The sequence below is a fragment of the Pristis pectinata genome, chromosome 29 (assembly GCF_009764475.1).
Source record: "Pristis pectinata isolate sPriPec2 chromosome 29, sPriPec2.1.pri, whole genome shotgun sequence".
In the NCBI taxonomy this organism is placed as follows: Eukaryota; Metazoa; Chordata; class Chondrichthyes; order Rhinopristiformes; family Pristidae; genus Pristis; species Pristis pectinata.
In genome coordinates, this window is record NC_067433.1 from 14,057,721 (window position 1) to 14,077,630 (window position 19,910).

General features: G+C 41.3%; 1 protein-coding gene across 2 annotated transcripts in view; it reads right to left on the bottom strand.

Annotated features, from left to right (window-relative positions):
- The window catches only part of LOC127584252 (rho GTPase-activating protein 25-like), a 53,221-nt gene extending 33,711 nt beyond the window's left edge, over nt 1-19,510 (bottom strand). For both annotated transcript variants that reach the window (XM_052040902.1, XM_052040901.1), the window contains exons 1-3: nt 19,210-19,510; nt 2,586-2,779; nt 1,223-1,310 (exon numbers count right to left, since the gene is read on the bottom strand). In XM_052040902.1, coding sequence (XP_051896862.1) covers nt 1,223-1,310; nt 2,586-2,779; nt 19,210-19,387 — 460 coding nt within the window. In that variant the 5' untranslated portion in view covers nt 19,388-19,510. The remainder of the gene's footprint in view (nt 1-1,222; nt 1,311-2,585; nt 2,780-19,209) is intronic.
- Between the last annotated feature and the right edge of the window lie 400 nt (nt 19,511-19,910).

Sequence of the window (19,910 nt, forward strand, 5' to 3'; positions counted from 1 at the left end):
AGAGAGTGGCATATATCTGGAATCAGCTACAATCACTACAGTTCAGACATTTAGACAGACACTTAAATAAGCAAAGCATAGATGGATACGGTCCTAATGTGGGCAAACAGGATTATTGTCGATGTGCAAAAAGGTCAGCATGGACATGGTGGGCCAAGGAGCCAGTTCCTGTGCTGTATGACAAGCCCCAACAGTTCCACAGCTACATTTACTACATTCCCTTACAAACTAAGGGCTCCATTCCATTCTCCCGGTTTCTCCTTCTCTGTTATATCTAAGCTGTTGATGCCACCTCCCATACCAGAGCTTGGAATGGTCTTCCTCGTCCCTCAACCATGATTTCTCTTCCACCACATTTGACAAGACTTTCAAGTGCATCCGTTCCATTTCCTGTGCTTCTGAAGACATCCACTCTCCTGCCCCAGAGGGCTCCCTTTGACCACATTTTCCACATTCAATGGAGAATCCTCCACAATGTCTGACACGCCCTGCATCGTCCCTCCCAGTCTCTCTTCAACATTCTGAAGATGCCCATTTCCACTGCTTTGGTTTACTCTTCCATTTCAATAAAATCTTCTCCCCTTCTCATTGCATCTTCCCATGCACCCATAAGGGATGCAACACCTGCCCTTTTCCCACTTCCCACTATCCAAGGAGACAAACATTCCTTCCAGGTAGAGCATCAATTTACTTGACCTCCAAGTGTTCAATGAGTTACTGAGGTAACTAATATGTGGGCAGTTGATATGAACATATTCATAGAATCCCTATTTGGGACAGAATGTCAACAGGACATAGCTGGAGGAGAAGGGATCAATTAGCTCATAACTTGGTCCTCACTATTGCTGTTATTCCATGATTGATGTACAACATTGAGTGGGTTTGACAACGGTCCCAGATTTCATATTGGAAGTCAAATCAGTGCCATGGTGAATTCAAAAACAAGGAAGGTTAGCTATGGGTATCACGACAACCAAAGCTCATTCAACATATATGTACATACACTCAAGATTTCATATGAAAACAATCATTACCTAAACTAACTTCCTTCCCTTTCATGACCCAGGAATGAAGCTCACAATTACATCATTCAAATTGTATCCTTGATGAAATATCTTGACATAGTGTAGTGTTTAGTTCGGGAGTCTTCCTGGACTTCCCAATCCACCATGGGTTAAACTGAATACAGGATGTGATGGCTGAAGAGAACAATGAGACATACCTGGGACAATTTCAAAGAGAAACTTTCCTGGATCTTCTGGATTTGCTGGATGTTCATTAACCTTGCAATCCTGGAGAATAATGCAACCCTGTAGATAATACAGATGTAAGTGCTATTGTTATAGTGAGGCCCTTCAGTTAAAAGTAACAACAGCTTGTGTTTACATGGTGCATTCAGTGTTGAAGAATGTCATAATGTGCAAAATAGGGACCTGTTTCATAAATATCACTTTGGTGACAAAGGCTTCTCATCAACAATGTTAATCTGGGACCACGTAGTTACGCAGCATTTATACACAGTTTATTTTTCCAGTTTTATTAAAAAATAATATAAATTGATTAAAAATATAGTTTGGTGAAACACATCACTAATAATCTACATTCATAATTGAAAGGAATCTCTTTTTCAATGCCGACAGTTCTGTGACAACTTCACAGAATTATTGAAGTTAGTCATCTTCAGTATGTTCAATTCTAGTTTGCATCATTTATTTTCTTTTCCCCATCAGGTGACCATGCGTTTGCAGTTGCTCTGCTTGTGTACTGCCTTTGAAACTGGATGTTGAGATCAGCTTCAATCTCTGCTGAGCTTGTTAAACACTGACTTTGTGGAAAGGATGAAATTCCAATGTACAGATCTGGCTCTTCAGCATCAAGTGATTGGACTCCAGTTTATGCACAGCCTCCAAGCTCCAATGAGAGAGAGTTCCAATCTGACTTTCATTCTCAAGTTCTCATTAAAATTGCTCTTTGGGAGATCCTACAATGACAGAGTACTCATGGGTGAATATGCCCGGCTCTGTGTTCCCTTCTGTTGTGAACTACCTTGATGCACAGATACCAAGGTCTGTTCAGTGATCATGACAACCAAGGCTCATTCAACAGCCATACATATCCTAATCAAACCTACAAAAGGTCCCATATGAAAACAATTGTTTTCTTCCCCTCTGTGGCCAAGGAAAGTAGCACGAGATCATGGTATCCAAACTGGATGCCTGATCTTAATCAAATATCTGGACACAGTATAGTAATTGAATTGGAAATTTTTTTGAACTGAATTATTGAGGGAATGTTAATCTCTGCTAAGATTGTCAAACACTGAGTTTGTCGGGACCTAAAATGGCAAACAGATGTTTGGCCAAACAGTCCATCTGGGTGAAGCACCAATTCACTTTTCTTCTCTCTGTGCCAAATTCAAGTGCATCTTGAAGGATGCAGTAGCAACAAAAGAAAATGTCTAACTAAATATACATTGTTAACTAACTGTCTCACTTGTGACCACAGTTAACCAGATACTGACATTTTTGTGCTGATCGGAAAGAAACATCTTTCTTCCATCATTAAGACAATCAATAAAAGATTACCTGTGGCTTCCCATCTTCCTCCTCCTTGTAGTAAGTCAGGTAAAATCCTCGAAGAACAAACCACCGAGATTGCCACTGCTTCATTAAAGACCTCTTCTTCTTCAGCCAGCCTGACTTTACAGGACGCTCCAGCATATTAGGAGATGAAGGTCTATTTGAGCTGTGTTCTCCTGGCATCACACTCTTAGAACGGCCTTCAAACAAAAAAAAAGACACTTTTATATGGTATCTTTCACCAGCCTTCCAGACTGAATAAAACACTTTAAAGATACTGAAGAACTTTTGAACAGTTGTCACTGTTGTAATGTAGGAAACAAAGCAGTTTGTTTGAATTCTGCAATGCCTCACAAACACTAAGGTAACAATGACTAATTCAGTTCAGTAAGATTGAACAAGAGATAATAGCCAGACTACTGAAAAAAAGGCCTCTAAAATAGTGCAGTGGAACTTTTATACCCACTTAAGAGAGTAGATGCCATCTTGTAACATTACATCTGAAAGGCAGCACCTCAGACAGTGCAATGCATCATCGCCGGAATTTCAACCAAGAAATAACGTCAAGAATAAATAGATTTTTTTGCCATTTTAATAGCTTATGTATTCAGGGAAATACAGTGCCTTTGAGATCCTGTTGTGTGCATTTTAACAAGCTCACATAGTCTGTATTTATATCATACTTGTCAACGAAAAGTAAAATGGTATACTCTGTATTTCTATATTAGCTTGTGCATTACTTGGCTCCCTAAAACCTTTCCATCTGGAAAACACTCATATCCTCAATATCATTCCAGCAAGAGAGAGTCTAACCACCAACCCTTGACATTTAATGGCATTCCCATTGCCAAGTCCTCCACCATCAATATCCAGGGGGTTACTGTTGACTAGAAACTCTGCTAGACCAGCCACATAAATACCATGGCTGTTAAAGCAACAATGACTCAACATTCACCAGTTTGGGTTATTCCACCACCCAGCTCCAGAACTTGTTCTAGCCTTGGTTCAAACATGGATCACGGAGCTGAATTCCAGACTTGACATGACAGTCACCATCCTTGACATCAAGGCAGCATTTGACCATGTGTATCGTTAAGGAGTTCTGGTAAAACTAAAGTTATGGGCATCAAGGGGAAAATGCCCCAATAGTGAGAGTCATACCTTGCACAAAGAAAGATAGTTGTTTTTGGAAGTCAATCATCTCAGCCCCAGGACATCACTGCAGGAGTTCCTCAGGTCAGTGTATCAGGCCCAACCATCATCGGCTGATTGATCAATGACCTTCCTTCAATCATTAGGTCAGAAGTGGGAATGCTCCTTGATGATTGCACAATGTTCAATTCCGTTTGCAACTCCTCAGCAAATGAACCAGTCCGTACCTGCCAGACCTCGACAAAATTCAGGCATGGGCTGGTCAGTGATAGGTAACATTCACACCATAAAGGTGCCAGGCAACGACCATCTCCATCAAGAGAGAGTCTTATCACCTTCCTTTGATATTCAGTAGTAGCACCAGTGTTGAGGCACCACCATTAACATCCTGAGGTGTTATCGTTGACCATAAACTCAGCTGGACCAGATCTTGTTACAGCAGCAGATCAGAGGCTGGGTATCCTGTGATGAGCAACTCACCTTCTGACACCTGAACCCTTTTACAAATCGGGAATGTGATGGACTACGCTCCTCTTATCTGGATCAGTGCAACTCAAACAACTTTTAAGAAGTTTGACATCATCCAAAGCAAAGCAGTCGACTTGATTGGCACCCAATCCAGCACCCTCCACCAATGGCACACAGTGGCTGCAGTGTAGCATCTACAAAATGTGCAGCAGTTACTCGTCCACGATACTCTTACCTCTTCTCTCAAAACTGTGACCTCTACCTCCAGCCTCACGCACAGCTGCTACCCTGTTGTTATCAGACTCTTGAACGGACCTCTCGTACACTAAAAGATGAACTCTTGATCTCCCAATCTACCTCATCAAGGCCCATGTACTTTATTTGATTACCTGCACTGCACTTTCTCTGTAACTGCAACACCATATTCTGCATTCTGTTTTTCTTTTTACTGTCTCAATGTACTTATGTCTGGATGGCATGCAAATCAAAACTTTTTCACTGTATCTCAGTACGTGACAGTAATAAACCAACACCAATACCAAGAAGGTCAAAGGCAGAAAACACAGAAAAACACTACCACATTATGTTCCACTCCAAGTTCATTCTATTCTGACTTGGAAATATGTCACCATTCTTTCATCACCATTGTGTCTAAATCTGGAAATCTCAGCAGTACTCTGGGAGTACATTTACCAGAAAGGACTGATGTGGTTTCAAGAAGGTGACTCCCCAGCCCTTTCCCAAGAATAACTAGGGATGGTCAATAAATGCAGCCTTTGTAGCAACACCCAGACGCTGAAAAATAAGGACGCAACTCATAGGTTCAGAGTGTACCATCCACAAGGCGTATTTCACAAATTTATCAGTGCTTCCTGAACTGCACTTTCCAAGCCTATGGCCTCCACCATTAAGAAGGATCAGAGCAGAAGGCCCATTGGAATGCCATCACTGTGGGAATACCTTCACCAGAAGAACTGCAATACCTTAAGAATGTGACTCACCACTACCTTCTACTTGACAATTAAACATGTGTCACAAAAATGGCTTTATTTATTTTTAACATTACTGTTTCTTTGCAAGGTAATTTCTCCAAGAACTCTGCACTCCTTACATCCTGACCTCTTGACCACATGCACTCTAAATTCTGGAGGAGAGTCCGAAATCTCTCTGACTCTCCTCCCCTTTCTTCTTTTATGACATCTCTTAAAATATGGTATTGTGGCAATGCAGTGGTTAAGATACTGTGCTAAGAAGATTGATGAAAGTAGGGCAGTAGATGTCATCATATGAACTTTAGTAAGACATTTGACGAGGTCCACATGGTAGGCTGGTCCAGAAGGTTAAGGCACATGGGATCTAAGGTGAGCTGGCTGATTGGATATGAAATTGGCCTGGTGATAGGTGGCAGAGGGTAGTAATGGAAGGATGCTTATTAGAAGTCTGTGACCAGTGGTGTACCACAGGGATCGAAGCTGGGACTCTTGTCTGTGATATAAGCAAGCTGGACTTGAATGTAGGACGTATGATTTGTAAGTTTGTGGATGATGAGAAAGTTGGTGGTGGTGTGGCAAGCGAAGACGGTTGCGAAGTGAAGTCTGCATCAGGATATAGATCAGATGGAAAGTCGGGCAGAGCATTGGCAATTTAATCCCAACAAGTGTGAGTTGATGCATTTTGGGAAGTCAAATAGGGATAGAACAAAAACTTAGACAGGCACAGCACAGAAGATACAAACCTAGTGCAGGCAAGTAGGTCTGGTGTAGAAGGACAATTAGGTCAGCATGGACATGATGGGGCAAGGGGCTCGTTTCTGTCCAGTGCAACTCAATGACTTGTAATCAAGAGGCCTAAATAAATCATCCTGAGTATAAATTCAGTAAATAAACTGGCATTGAAATAAACCTAGACATGAGTAACAAAGGCAACAAAACTACCGGATTGACTGAGAAAACAACTTGGTTCACTAATGTTCTCGAGGGAAGGAAACCTGCCATCCAATTCTTGGCTACTCTCGGTAACGCCAGACTCACTGCATTCTCTGAAATGGCATAACAGGCCACTCAGGGGAATTAGGGATGAGCAATAAATGTTGGCCTTTCCAATAATATCCAGATCCTAAAAAATGATTTTAAAAAAACTACCTCTTTGGCCAAGCATTACTAATAAATTCTTCACTGGCTCATTGTAAAACTTAGTTTGATAATCTTCCTATGAAGCACTGGGGTGCTATACTGTGTTAAAATTGCTATGTAAATTCAAGCTGAAAGCAACCTCTAAAGCACAGCATGTGGAGGGCTGTCCATCTATTGTCGTGAGATGGGGAAAACCCAGAAAGTTCACCTTTGGCGCGGTCATGCATTCAGACCACAGAACTGCAGCAATGTGGGCCTCAATTCTTCTCCATTCAAGAAATAATACACAGGGAACTGGAGGAAAGTACTTTTGAAAATCAATGTGGGAAAGAGATATGAATTTTGTTGATGAGTAAGGCCAGAGAATAATCAGTACTAGTTTTTGGACATGGGATTCTAGCCTTTTGGTTCATCAGATACTGAATTAGTTGTTTTCTTTATTCATGTTTGAGGGCTCTTTTGAAAGGATGCATGACCTTGATTTGAATTTTACCACAGGCCAGTCATTAGACCAGTGGCACAACTGAGTCAGTTTTCTGCAAGACTAGTGCTTTCTTTTGCACTCTGATCTGTTCTGTTTACAGTATTATATTTAAACAGTAGAACATGTAATTGGTCTGTGAAAGTCATAGCTGTCCCAAACGCAGGAAGTGGTTGCTTAAAATAGAAACAGGCTTTCCAGATGCCTACACTATCATTGCACTGACAGGAAGTTGATGTGTTTCATCATGGGAAAAAATGGAAACATTCCCCGAGTCACCCTTTTAATTCCAAACAATCCTTGTTCTAAATCTGGAATGACAAACTAGTGAATTATGGCACCTCCAGCACATCCCTGATTTTCATCGAGCCTCTCACTGGAGGCTGGGTCTTTAGTTCCAAGCCCGCTCTGGAACTCCTTCAGTAAATCTCCTAGCTTCTCTCTCTTCATTTAAGCTGGTCCTTTAGTTCTACCTCTTGCATCTTCTTATGCAGATCAGTGTTAAAACTCCTGTGCAGTGCTTCAAGGATGCTTTCCTTGCTCAGAGTCAGTTCATGAAGGCATGATTGTGTAATTCATTTTAATCTCTGGTATAAATACTGATCCCAGAAAATTAACCATTTGAACTCATCCTTTCAGAATTCCAAGTCTACTGACTAGCCATGACTGTTGATTCCTAAATTAGCCCAGTACCCTGATCTCAACTCAGCTCTTCGGCAAGTCAGCCTAACTCATGATTACACTCTCTGAAAGGAATAAAACTCTTGCTATCTGTCCTAAACTTATAGCACCAAAAGACAAGCCTAGTTTATTGATTCTTAGAATAGATAGACACATGAATGATAGAAAAATAGTGGGCTAGGTGGGAGGGATCTTAGAGCAGGATAAAATGTTGGCACAACATTGTGGGCCGAAGGGCCTGTACTGTGCTGCAGTGTTCTGTGTTCTATGTTCTAGAAACAGCATAGAAGGGCCTATTACACCCTTCAAGTCCATTCTGACTCTCAAAGAGTGCCATTAGTAGAGCTGCTGATTCACAGCACCAGTGACTCAGGTTCAATCCTGATCTCTGACGCTAGCCATCAGGTGGACCATGAGCAGAATTAGGCCATTTGACCCATTAAGTCTGCTCCACAAGTCAATCCATGCAGAGCCTCCCAGTGACTGTGTGGGCTTTCACAGCTACTCCTGTTTCCTCCACACCTACAGACCTGTGGGTCGGTAGGTTAATTAGTCACTGAAAATTGCCCCTAGTGTGTAGGTGAATGTGGGGAAGGTTGATGGGAAGGTGGAGAGAATAGGTTACAGAGAAAAGTAATTGCTTTGTGAGCTGGCATAGACTCAATGGACTGAAATTGCTTCTTTCAATGTCAAAAGGAAGTATGAAATAAGAGCAATACAGCTAGCCCCACTCCTTCCCCTGTTTTCTTGCAATTCTTTGTCTTTCAACTTCTGATCAACTTCCCTTTCAAAAGCCACAATTGACCTCAACAAACCGGTCAGACAAAGACGTACGGGTAGGTTAATTTGGGTTTAAAATGGGCGGCGCAGACTCGTTGGGCCGGAAGGGCCTGTTACCATGCTGTAAATAAAATTTAAAAAAATACATCCCAGATACATAAATGAAATTGTCATGTCATCTTTAGTTCTTTTGCCAATCACTTTGAAACTGTTTATTGGTTCTCAACCTTTCCACCAATAGACGCCTCATTATATTGAACCCCTCATTTAGTTAATCTTTACTGCAGCCTCTAAAAGCATTTATTCCATTTTAATTTATGCCAGTTAAGCTTGTACCTAACTCTAGATTAGATATACTCCGAGCCACTACTAAAAGGTCTCATCCAATAAATTACTTGTCGTCCCAATGAGGATCAATTTGAGTACAGTCTTCTAAAATCTGAATGGCCTTTGTCTTTAATTCATTTTTTAGACACAAGTACTGCTGGCAAGGCTCGTGTTTATTGCACATCCCTTAAGAAGGAATGATATCAACTACTTTTAACACATTGTGTTATAACATGTGGCTTGCTAGATGAAGTTAGAGTGCAGGTAGGAGGCAATTCTAGAGTTAAATATAGGCTGGACCAGGTAAGGGTACTAGATTTCCTCCATGAAGGACATCAATGAATTGCAGGGATATTTAGAACTATTCAGTAGTTTTGTGGCCACCATAATGATGACAAGTCTTTCAAATAAATGATTTGTTATTTTTAACTGACCTTAAATTCCATAGCTGCCATGTTAGCTCGATGAACTTGCTCATATCTGGAGAGCCAGTCCAGGACCCTCAGTTATTCTTCCAGTAACCTAACCACCAGATCCTGCTACCACCCCCATGCATTGATTGGAACTGCGTTAAACATGATCTATCCCATCAGTGGTAGTAAAGTAAACACAGTCCTAGGAGGTACCCAAAACTGCAATCACTAATAACTAAGATATACTTAACATTAATATTCACCATTGAAAAGAAAATATCGAAAAGCATGCTCCTTATGCTTCCTTTCTGGTCAATGGTGTGTGACTTACAATAGCATCACTTTCTTGAGTTGTTTCTGTCTCAGTAGTGCCTGTCCGGGGCTGATGTTAGGAAGCCCTCACACTAAGAGCAATTGATATCTGAAACTTGAGACACAAGAGACGGCAGATCCTGGAATCTGGAGCAAAGAAACAAATTGCTGGAGGAACTCAGTGGGTTCAGGCAGCATCTGTGGAGGCAGAGGGATAGTTGACATTTCAGGTTGAGATCCTCCATCTGGACTGGTATCTGATATCTGAAACTCTCCCTCAAAGTACAGGAAAACTCTGTTAATCCAGCATGTTCAGAACTTTGATGGTACCAGATTGGTACATTTTCTATTCTATTGGATGTTATTCCAGTTAATACTCCAACACACTTTTTAGATGTTAATTTTCCAGCAAACCGTGTAATTTTAAAAGGAGAGCAGGAAGCAGGGCCCTGGTGTGCTTAAAGGGGGCACGGGAAACAGAATCGGTAAGTTTCAAGGAGCGCAGGAAATAGAACCTGGTAAATTTCAAGGGACTGCAGGAAACAGAGCCCTGGTGAGTTTAAAGAAGGGGAAATGAGGCTCCAGTATATTCAAGGTAGCGCAGGAATTGGGGATCGTTGTGTTAAAGTGAGTGTGGGAATCAGCATGCAGAAAGCCATAATAATAATCGGATAGCGGATTATCAGAGGTTTACTGTATTGTTGACACTTTGTGTGGAGGTTAGGGGGATGTAAATTTTAAATATTGGAAATGTGACCATTAGATTTTGTTGGGCAAAGTCATGAAGGAATATGGAACCAAGGCATGTAAATAATCTTTAGAAACAAGATAAGATATCTTTATTAGTCACATGTACATCAAAACACACAGCGAAATGCATCTTTTTGCGTAGAGTGTTCTGGGGGCAGCCCGCAAGTGTCACCACGCTTCCGGCGCCAATGTAGCATGCCCACAACTTCCTAACCCGTACGTCTTTGGAATGTGGGAGGAAACCGGAGCACCCGGAGGAAACTCATGCAGACACGGGGAGAACGTACAAACTCCGTACAGACAGCAGCCGGAATTGAACTCAGGGCGCTGGCGCTGTAATAGTGTTACGCTGTCCGCTACACCACCATGCCTGCCCTCTACACTACCATGCCTGCCCTACACTACTGTGCCTGATTATCCAATTAAATCATGAAATAGGGCTGGGGAGTGGATGGTTTGTCCTATTCCCATTTTCCCAACTCATTACTGTACTGAGAAAAATAAATCAGAAATAGTGAAAAAGAAAAAACATTCAAAGACTGCTCCTTCAAGAGACCCATTCAATAATCCAGGGACTCCTCTGCACTTAATTCAGTCTGGGTTATGAATATGCAAAAGTGCAAAAGTTGGATAACTGCACCAAATATTTTCATTCAAAGGCTTTGAATGAATTTTGGGATCTTATGAGCCTGCGACATGAAGGGGTCAGTTCAGGAAGTTCTGTTGGTGACATGGAGCCTCAACTGCCTGATCTTAGGTTACTTCTCATCAGACACTGTATTTGCATTGGAGCCTTAACGAATCATATGTGAATAGTGTCCAAGCAATCTAACAGAGAACAAGAAACCAGCACATGGAGGCGATGTAATGATAATGAGTTGGTAGCACTCTTGCCTTGGAGTTAGAAGACAGTAGGTATAAGTCCCGCTGCAATGATTTGAAGTCAAAAGTCCAAGACTAATCCTGCCTTGATGGAAGTGTTCTGTTTTGAATGAGACATCAGGCTGGGGTCCTGTCTGCTTTTTCAGATGGAAGCAAAGTTTCTACAGGACTATTCTGAGGAAGAGCAGGGGAGTTTGGCTCTATCGTTCTGATCAACATCTATCTTAACCAACACCTGAAGCAGATAATTTGATCATTATATTACTCTCCAGGGGACTTTACTTTGGGGAATTTAGCTGCCGTGTTTCCTACTTTATAAAGATGACAAACATTCTTCACTGGCTTCAGAGCACATTGGAAGTTCCTGAGGTTGTGAAATATTCGTGTTACATAAATACATTCTTGTTTATTTTCTTTCATGGTTTTAAATAAAGATTTGCTCTTGAGATTTCTGCCTCGACCCACCCTCTTCTGCTCACATCTTTCCTGCACCTGCACGACTGGTACAGATCTGTGAAGGTGTTAGTCAGATAAAAGCTGTACCAGTAGTTTCTGTCACTATGGGTATCAGTATGTGATACCAGGAAACTGATGCAAACAATGCAAGCCATTTGCTTCACTCTCCCACCAGAATATTTCTCCAATGAGCAAGCCTTGGAAAAGCACACAGGCATTGTGCCAATAACTCACCCCTAAGTAAACGTAAGCTAAGGCTGTGATCACTCAGCCACAGCAGGAAATAGAGATCAGGAAGTTGCTGTCAACACCCTACAGTCTACCAGCCCAGTCCTGCCCTCTCTGGATTATCACATCTAAATAGTAATTTTCTTCCTTTTTTTTATTATTTACAACCTGCTGGGTTTTCAGTGCCGGTAATGCAATCATTTCTCCTAAAGCATTCTATGACATTCCTCACATGCTGGATACTACCTGCGGTTAAAATATATGTTAAACTCTTCATTCTCTCCAGAAATAACTATCTAATGCCACAATATGAACTTTTTAAAACATTACTTTCTTCACAACTCAAAATACACCAAGTCTCTCTTGGAGGAAGGCAAGACTTCCTCTTTTAGGAAGCATTTGTTTCTTTTCCCCTTTCACAGTTCTCTTTCTATCCACCTCACTTGGAGATTAGATAGGCTCCCTGCATCATAGCTTCTCCCAGTGTTATGTCAACTGATTACTGAGGTTTCTGCGCTCATTGGCTTTATTTCCTCTTGGTATGACTCCAAGGCCACACAGTGATGCTGCTCTCTGATTCTGCATGACCATCCAGTCAAATGCTTCTCAAATTCTTGTTCAGTACAAGGTCCACTTCCAATCCCCCTACCAACTCTCAGATACCAACTCCTCCCAGTGGCTGCCCAGCTCAACTAGACATCAGGTGCAGTTATTCTAACTTCCTCACCCCAAGATCCTCCAACTTTAATCAAATTTATCTTTCTCTTAGCTTCCACAGATGAAAATGGTTTTCATCTGTTTATAGCTGATTTAAGGGTCTTGGTCATTGTCCAACACACCCTGTTCTCAGACATGGGAATTCCCACTGAATTTTTAAAATATAGCATAAGTGCCTTGCCTGGGACACAAGGAAGAACTGCCTTCCTTCCTTGTATCTCAGCAGGAAGAAAGTTGGAGGTAAGATAAAATGAATAACTGTTCGACCAATGCAGCAGGACAGTAGCATGAATTGTCAAAACTCATTGCACTCCAATAACTTCAGTGCAGCCTCTTAAATGTCCTGACACCACATGTGCCTCACGTAATTATGTGTGTATGGGTATTGGCATGTGTGTATTTGCATTTACATGTACCTGTGCATGTACACATTTGTCCATTTTTAAATGTGTGTGTCTGTATATGCATGCACAAGCTCACCTGTGCATCCACGTACTTGTATTTGAATATTTGCTTGTTGGCATTAGCCACGTGCTGATGCATGAATTCACACTAGTGTGTCCTTGAGGTGAAAATTCATCTTGAGTAATTACTACAACCGAATGCATGCTATTATAGGCTGGCAGCTACATGGCTCTCAACTACGGTGATGTCAGTAGAACTAAGTAGATTGAAGCTTCTAACATGCCCATTTTGCAGAATTATTAACATTTAGATACACCTAAAATCTAAAAACAGCCATCGGAAAGAAGTTATTTAGTGACTTAGTTGGTAAATGCAGATTCCTGCAAGCAGAAGTCTAGTCTCCTTCCAGGTCTGGGATGAGCTCACCTATCAGGACAACTTCTCATTGACTTGTTACTTGCTAGCAGGAAACAACATGCACAGTATACTTGGGCTCTGAAAAATGCAACTATTTCATAAGATCACTACATGGAATCCAATGGTCAATTCTGTTTGAAACAAACTTACGTACATGATAACTGCACTTATTGTTTTTTTGACATCTTCCTGTACAACCACAGGAGATGTGCAACCTATGGAGCAAAGAACTGCAGATGCTAGAAATCTGAAACAAAGCAGGAAATGGTGGAAATGCTCAGCAGGTCAGGCAGCATCAGTGGGGCAGGAAACAAGCGTCAACATTCCCTGGTCAAGGACGATTCATCAGAACTGGAAAAGTGAGAAAATAAGCACGTTTTAAATTGCAGAGAGGGGGGAGGAGTGGGAAGCAAAATGAATACGAAAGGTGGAGACCAAAGATGTCAAGGTAACAATGACTTTAAAAAAAATGACAGTTGGAGACAGAAAAGGAAAGAAATTGAAACAGAAAGTACAATATCCCCTTTTACTTCTCTTCCCACCATCCAGAGCCCCTGGGTGCAAGAGTAATTTGCTTGTAGTTCTTTTAATTCAGCATATTGCATTTGCTGTGGACAATGTAGTCTCCTCCATACTGAGATTTGGTTACCACTTTATCAGTCTGCAAGTTTCCAATGGACTGTCACCTTAATTCTCCACCTCTCTCCTGATCTACCATGTCTGTCCTCGCAATCTTACTCTGGTCCAATGAAGCCCAAGCAACAGCACCTCATCTTCCAACTTAGCACATTACAACCTTCTGGACTTAAAAGTGAATTTAAAAAAATCAGAAAATAACTCATATTCCCAGTTCCACTTTTTGTTTCCTTGTTTGCTTTATTTGAATCCACTTTTGTATTGCACTATTGACCTTCTGTCATATCATCTCTCTTCAATTCACACCCTCTCAGACATTTCATTTTGTTTGATTCCCATACGTATTCTCTGTATTTTAAAATTTGACTTCAAACTTCTCCACTTCTGATGAAAGTTTTCGACATGCTGAGTTATTCCACCATTTTCAGCTCTTTATTTCATTGCTGTGTGAATTGAACTGTGATGGACCCCTGGAGACAGACTGCTCACCAGCTAGACTTACTGATGAAAAGAAGCACTCTCTTGACCGTGATCAGGGGTAGCACGTTGTGTAACTTGTATTGGTTTGGCAAGTGTGTAATGGCAGCCTGCCCATGAGGTAGTTGGGAATGGAAATCATGAAGAGGACATAAGGAGGCAATAAAGGGATATAGACAGGATAAGTGAATAGGCATAGATCTGTCAAATGAAGTTTAATGTGGGAATGTTGAGAACTAGCTGAGCTCCAAAATACAGAGGTATCTGGATATCCTAACACATTTGCAAAAGGTAAGTGTGCAGGTACAGCAAGTAATTCAAAAATCTCTTATATAGGGCATTGGTGAGACCACATCTGGAGCACCGAGTTCATTATTGATCTTCATATTTAAGGAAGGATGTAACTGTGTTGGAATCTGTTGAGGGAAGGTTTATTTCACTCATGCCCAGAATGGGTGGGATGTCTAATGAGGAAAGATTAGATAGGTTGCCTCTCACTCTTGCAAATTCCATTAGATGCATCTACTGGAATTTAGAAGAGTGAGAGGCAACTTGATTGAAACATAAAATCCTGAGGGATCTTGACAGGATGGATGCGGGGATGATGCTTCCTGTTTTTGGAGAATCTTAACCTCGGGGTGACTTTAAAAGTAAGGGATCGCCCATTTAAGACAGAGATGAGCTGAATTTTTTTCCTCTCAGGGGTTTGTGAATCTATGGAACTCTCTTCCTCGAAAGGCAGTAGAAGCAGAGTCTTTCAATATTTTTAAGCAGTAAATACTTGATACTTGAACTACTTGATCAGCAAAGGGAAGGGGGGGGGGGTTACTGGGGGCAGTGGGAATGCAGAGGGTACAGTCAGATCACACTTGTTCTTATTGATTGCCAAAGCAGGTTTGAGAGGCCAAGTGGTCTGCTCCTGCTCCTAATTTGTATGTACTAAAAAGTACTCTACGTTTGTGTCAAAAGAGCAATAATAAACCCCGGTGCTGAATCCTACTCCTCATGTTGATGCAACTTACTGAGTCAAATTAAAAATGAAAAATGCTGGAAGCACTCAGCAGGTAAGGCAGCAAATGTGGGGAGAGAAACAGAGTGTTTCCAGCACTTTATGATTTCATTTCAGATTTCCAGCATCTGTAGATTTTTGACTTTCATTCAAATTAGTGGGTCGATGACCATGAAGGGGGAAGAAGGAGGAATGAAGGAATTATTTGAAAGTTTTTGGGAAGACACTAGAGGACCACTGAATCACATTGGCCAACTGGGCAGCATGGGGAAATGGGTGTTATTCTCACTGTGCTGTTGTAGTTACTTTAACACTGCAGGGTTATCATGAACCCACATCCTGTCACAGGAATCAGCCAATCAACGTTTGCACTGTTTACTGTGATCTGCAAACAACATGACTCAAATCAACTGTTCCTCAGCAACGTTACAAAATCACTTTTAGAAAACCATCTGGATTTTAGTGATATGAGTCACATAAATGCATGTTCATTGACTGCCTGATGTATATCGTACAATGCATTCATCCAAGAATCATATTTAATCTCTTCTGAGCAAAACATTGCTGACAATAATGCATGCTGAAATATTTTGTAAAAATTATTTCAATTCATTCTGTATCACTCTCCAATAATGCAGGCTTTTCAACACTGCCACCTTTTAAAGATTCTTTACCCTGGAACATGAACAGCCCCATTTAGCAATGGATGTCATGTCTTGGGGTATTGGGACATTTCTGTATCTCAATCCTATTAAAATTATATTGATAAATATATAATACACATCAGACAGAAGCAGTGCTAACTATATAAATGAAAGACTCTATTGATATTAACATTAAATAAAAATTAAATAACAATAAAAATACCAGGGTTGACTCAGTCCATTTAATTCCATGCATTTCATTATTACAGAAGCTACCTTTGTCCACAATACTGCTGCAAATAATACCTCGTGTAATACCACAATGCCAATGTTCCATAAAGAGTGCAGTTCACAAGATGAGAAAGACTATTCAACCAATACAGTTTAATCTGTCTGAAAGTAACTAATTTGCCCCTTTGTAAAGGTTGCCCTACTTTAAGTTTTAATTCAGGAATCTCAACTTGCACTGCACCCTCACTCCACACTACTTCCACTACCTAACTGCTGTGCATAACGCAGTATCCCTGGTTCTCTCAGTGCATGAGATGACATCCGTCTCAAGAAGCATAAAGCTGCACTCTGCCATTTGGTTTTGAATGATCCAGAAACACCCACAAATTGAATGAAGAACCCCATGCTCATTTGGAATAGATTCTCCCCACATACTTCATTTCGTCAATTGAAACTAGGCATTACATGAACTACAAAGATTCTACTCAATTTGCTGATTGCCAGCAAAAGGGCGTCAATGCTCTTGGTCCAGGGAGTGGGCAGGATAACATAGACTGGTTGCCATTCCTGAACCCTATCCAGTGATACAATGCTGCACGTCTGTGAAGTTCAGCTCAGGACAGGTTCAGCTCAACTGTGATCATAGAGTCACAGAGCTGTACAGCATGGAAACAGGCCCTTCGGCGCAAATCATCATACCAACCAAGTTGCCTAACTGAGCTGGTCCCGATTGCCTACATCCCTCCATCTCTTTTCTATCCAGGTACCTGTGATGTCCCTTATTGTCAAAATATAGGTGATCACATTGCAGAGAAGGGGGTTGGGTGAGGTTGTGGAGGGATTTATATGAGCGAATTTATACAAGGTTTTTGAACTGAATTTATTAGGGAAGATGAGCCAGTAGATGTCAGTGAATTTGGGAGTGCCAGACTTTATGGGAGGATGTGCACAGCAGGATGTGTGAAGGAGAGCTTTGTGCAGGCTGGAATCCTATAGAAAGCCAAGGCTGTGAGACCAACTGAGAGGATGTCAGACTGGTTGACTATGGAATGGATGACGAGTTTCAGTGATGGGTGTTCATCAAGCTTTATCCCAACTTATTGGGCTGTGACAATAAGCTTTGGCTTGTTTTGCTTTCAAATACACATGATTCCAATTCCTTTGGAGCCGAGCCTAGCAACAAGAGTGACAGCATCCCTTCCATTTACCTACAAAAATGTCTTTTATTGAGCACAGCAACCCATTATGGATAATAGAAAAGAAATCTGATGCTGTTGGAAATAAGGATGGATTAACTATTAATATTTATGAAAGGTGCTTTGCAATGTGCTGTTGCTTAACTGGCACATAGCACTGGCGCTTGTTAAATCAGAGAAAGCATGTATGTGCTGTACAATGATCCATACACTAATGCTAAGCATGTTTTAAAGAGGAATTGTGCCAGCATTTGCACTGAATTCCTGCCAAAAATCCTTTCGAAATGAAATTGAATCTTGATCATGAATTTTGCAGAGTGTTATATGATATTATACAATATGATAGAGGCGAACAAAATTATGAGGGAACTAGAGAGGTGGACAGTACAAAATGTTTCCCATAGCAGTGGTGCTTGTAACCAGAGGGCATGGGTTTAAGGTAAGGGGTAAGAGGCTTAGAGGCAACATAAGGAAGAATTTCTTTCACTCAGAGGGCGGATGGAGTTTGGAATGCACTGCCTGAGGAGACGTTGGGAGCAGAGATTCTCACAACATTTAAGAAGTATCTAGACAAGCACTTGAATTACCAAGGCATAGAGGCAACAGACCAAGTGCTGGTAAATGGGATTAGTATTAATGGTTGCCTGATGATCAGCAAGGACAGATCGTGCTGTATGACTCTATGACTCCAGCAACCCATAGTATCTTGGATTGATACAACACAGAAGGAGGCCACTAATGCAAGCAACAATACCTTGGTTCTTAATTCATGTAGCATTCATGCATTCATGCGGAGATGCCAAAACATCAGCAGTAAGATGCTGGGCAACAAGAAGTGAAAGGAGAGTTTATGAGACAGGGACCAAAGTTCTTTATAGTGAGCAAGATTTGACAAGTATTGTGAAGACCAAAGGGTGGAAGAGAAATTTAGGAAGGGAAATATAAACAGGAAGACCTCTGTGGATGAAGAACCATAGACATTTAGAGTGGAATGAAGAGGGGTGGATGGGGGCGTATATAAATGGTAAGACAAATGGATTTTGTATGATATAGTGAAATATTTAATTCTCTGATTAAAATTGACAGTTCAGCACATACCATCGCTCCGCCAGTATGAACTACCACACCATCAAACTCAGTAAACCCTTGCAAAGGTTGTGAATGCAGAAAGCTCATCTACAGAAATACCTGAACGAGTGAAAAACTGCTGCAGCGAAGTCATTTCATAAGGCAGCTGCCCCACATTTTGAGAAACGTTAAGTAGGTCACTGATCTGATCCTTCTCTCACCAAATGTCGTGGCAATTAGATCTATTTCCCCAAAAGCTCTTTCACCATGTATAGATGAGATCTCCTTGATATTATGAAAAAATGAGATATATTTTCATTGTTATAAGCAATTGTCATACTTTTCTCCACAGAACACTGTGTATCAGAGGAGCACAAAGACTAATAAACCAACCCCACTAAGACACAATACTTTGCTGCATCGCTTAAGTTTTGAAATGCACAGCTAGGTTACAAACTCTCCAGCTAACCTCTCAATCTGCTTGTTATCCACAGTTTCCTGGGAATATCTAGATATGTGGCATTTGTCACTAAATCCCACCACTTTCACTCGTGGAATCAGCATTTGTTGATTCGTAATTTCTCTCCTTGACCCCACAATCTCACAATTGCATGTCATTCATGTAACCAGATGCACCCATAAGTTGCAATATACAGGGTAAGGGGAATCCCATATCAGATTCCAAAGCAGTCTCAGTCATAGAATAAAGCAAACTGATAGACAGGAGGAAACACTGAATTAGTAGATCAGGCTTTTGCCTCTCTGTACCTATTCGTCCAGAGTCTGCTTTAAGGTTGAAATCCCAAACATTCCGAGGTAGCTTGAGTGACATGGTCTGCCTCTTCTGAAAGGGCGGAGGAGATAGCTGGCCTTCAAAGTGCACACTCTTCTCTTCTGTGAAGGCAAGTCCCCGACTCAGCCTATGCAGATGTCTGCCAACCCACATCCTTGTTCCTGTACAACTCGTCTGTGACCAGACGCAAGCCCAGCGTACGCACAAGAAAGGATGGTGCACTCTGTGTTTCAGTTCATACTTTTTAAAGCAATGATCGAGGGTGAATGTACTTGCTTCTCCCACTCTTGCAGCTCTCAGTTTCATGGGGACAGGTGTGCCCGTTGCAACGCTTGCTAAACTTGCAAAGAAAGAAAAGTTTCTTTGGCCATATAAGGAAGTGGGTGTTTGTTTCACATTCTGAACTATCTAAGTGTTAAGCAAAGTGTAAGCTTTTACTATTTTACTCCTTGGGGCCTCGTTCCTCTTTTGGTTCACTTGTATTGAGTTCCTGAAAGGAGTCACAAGTAAATCTGAAGATTAGCCAAAGCAAATTAATTATGATGTGTTAGAGGGAAAAGAATGAATAAGCATGTAACACTAGTTTGGCACCACCTGCTGTGATGCATTGAGTTCTAGACACCACACACTGGAGAAGGCTTCGGAGAGTGTACCAAAGATATTTGCTAAAATGATT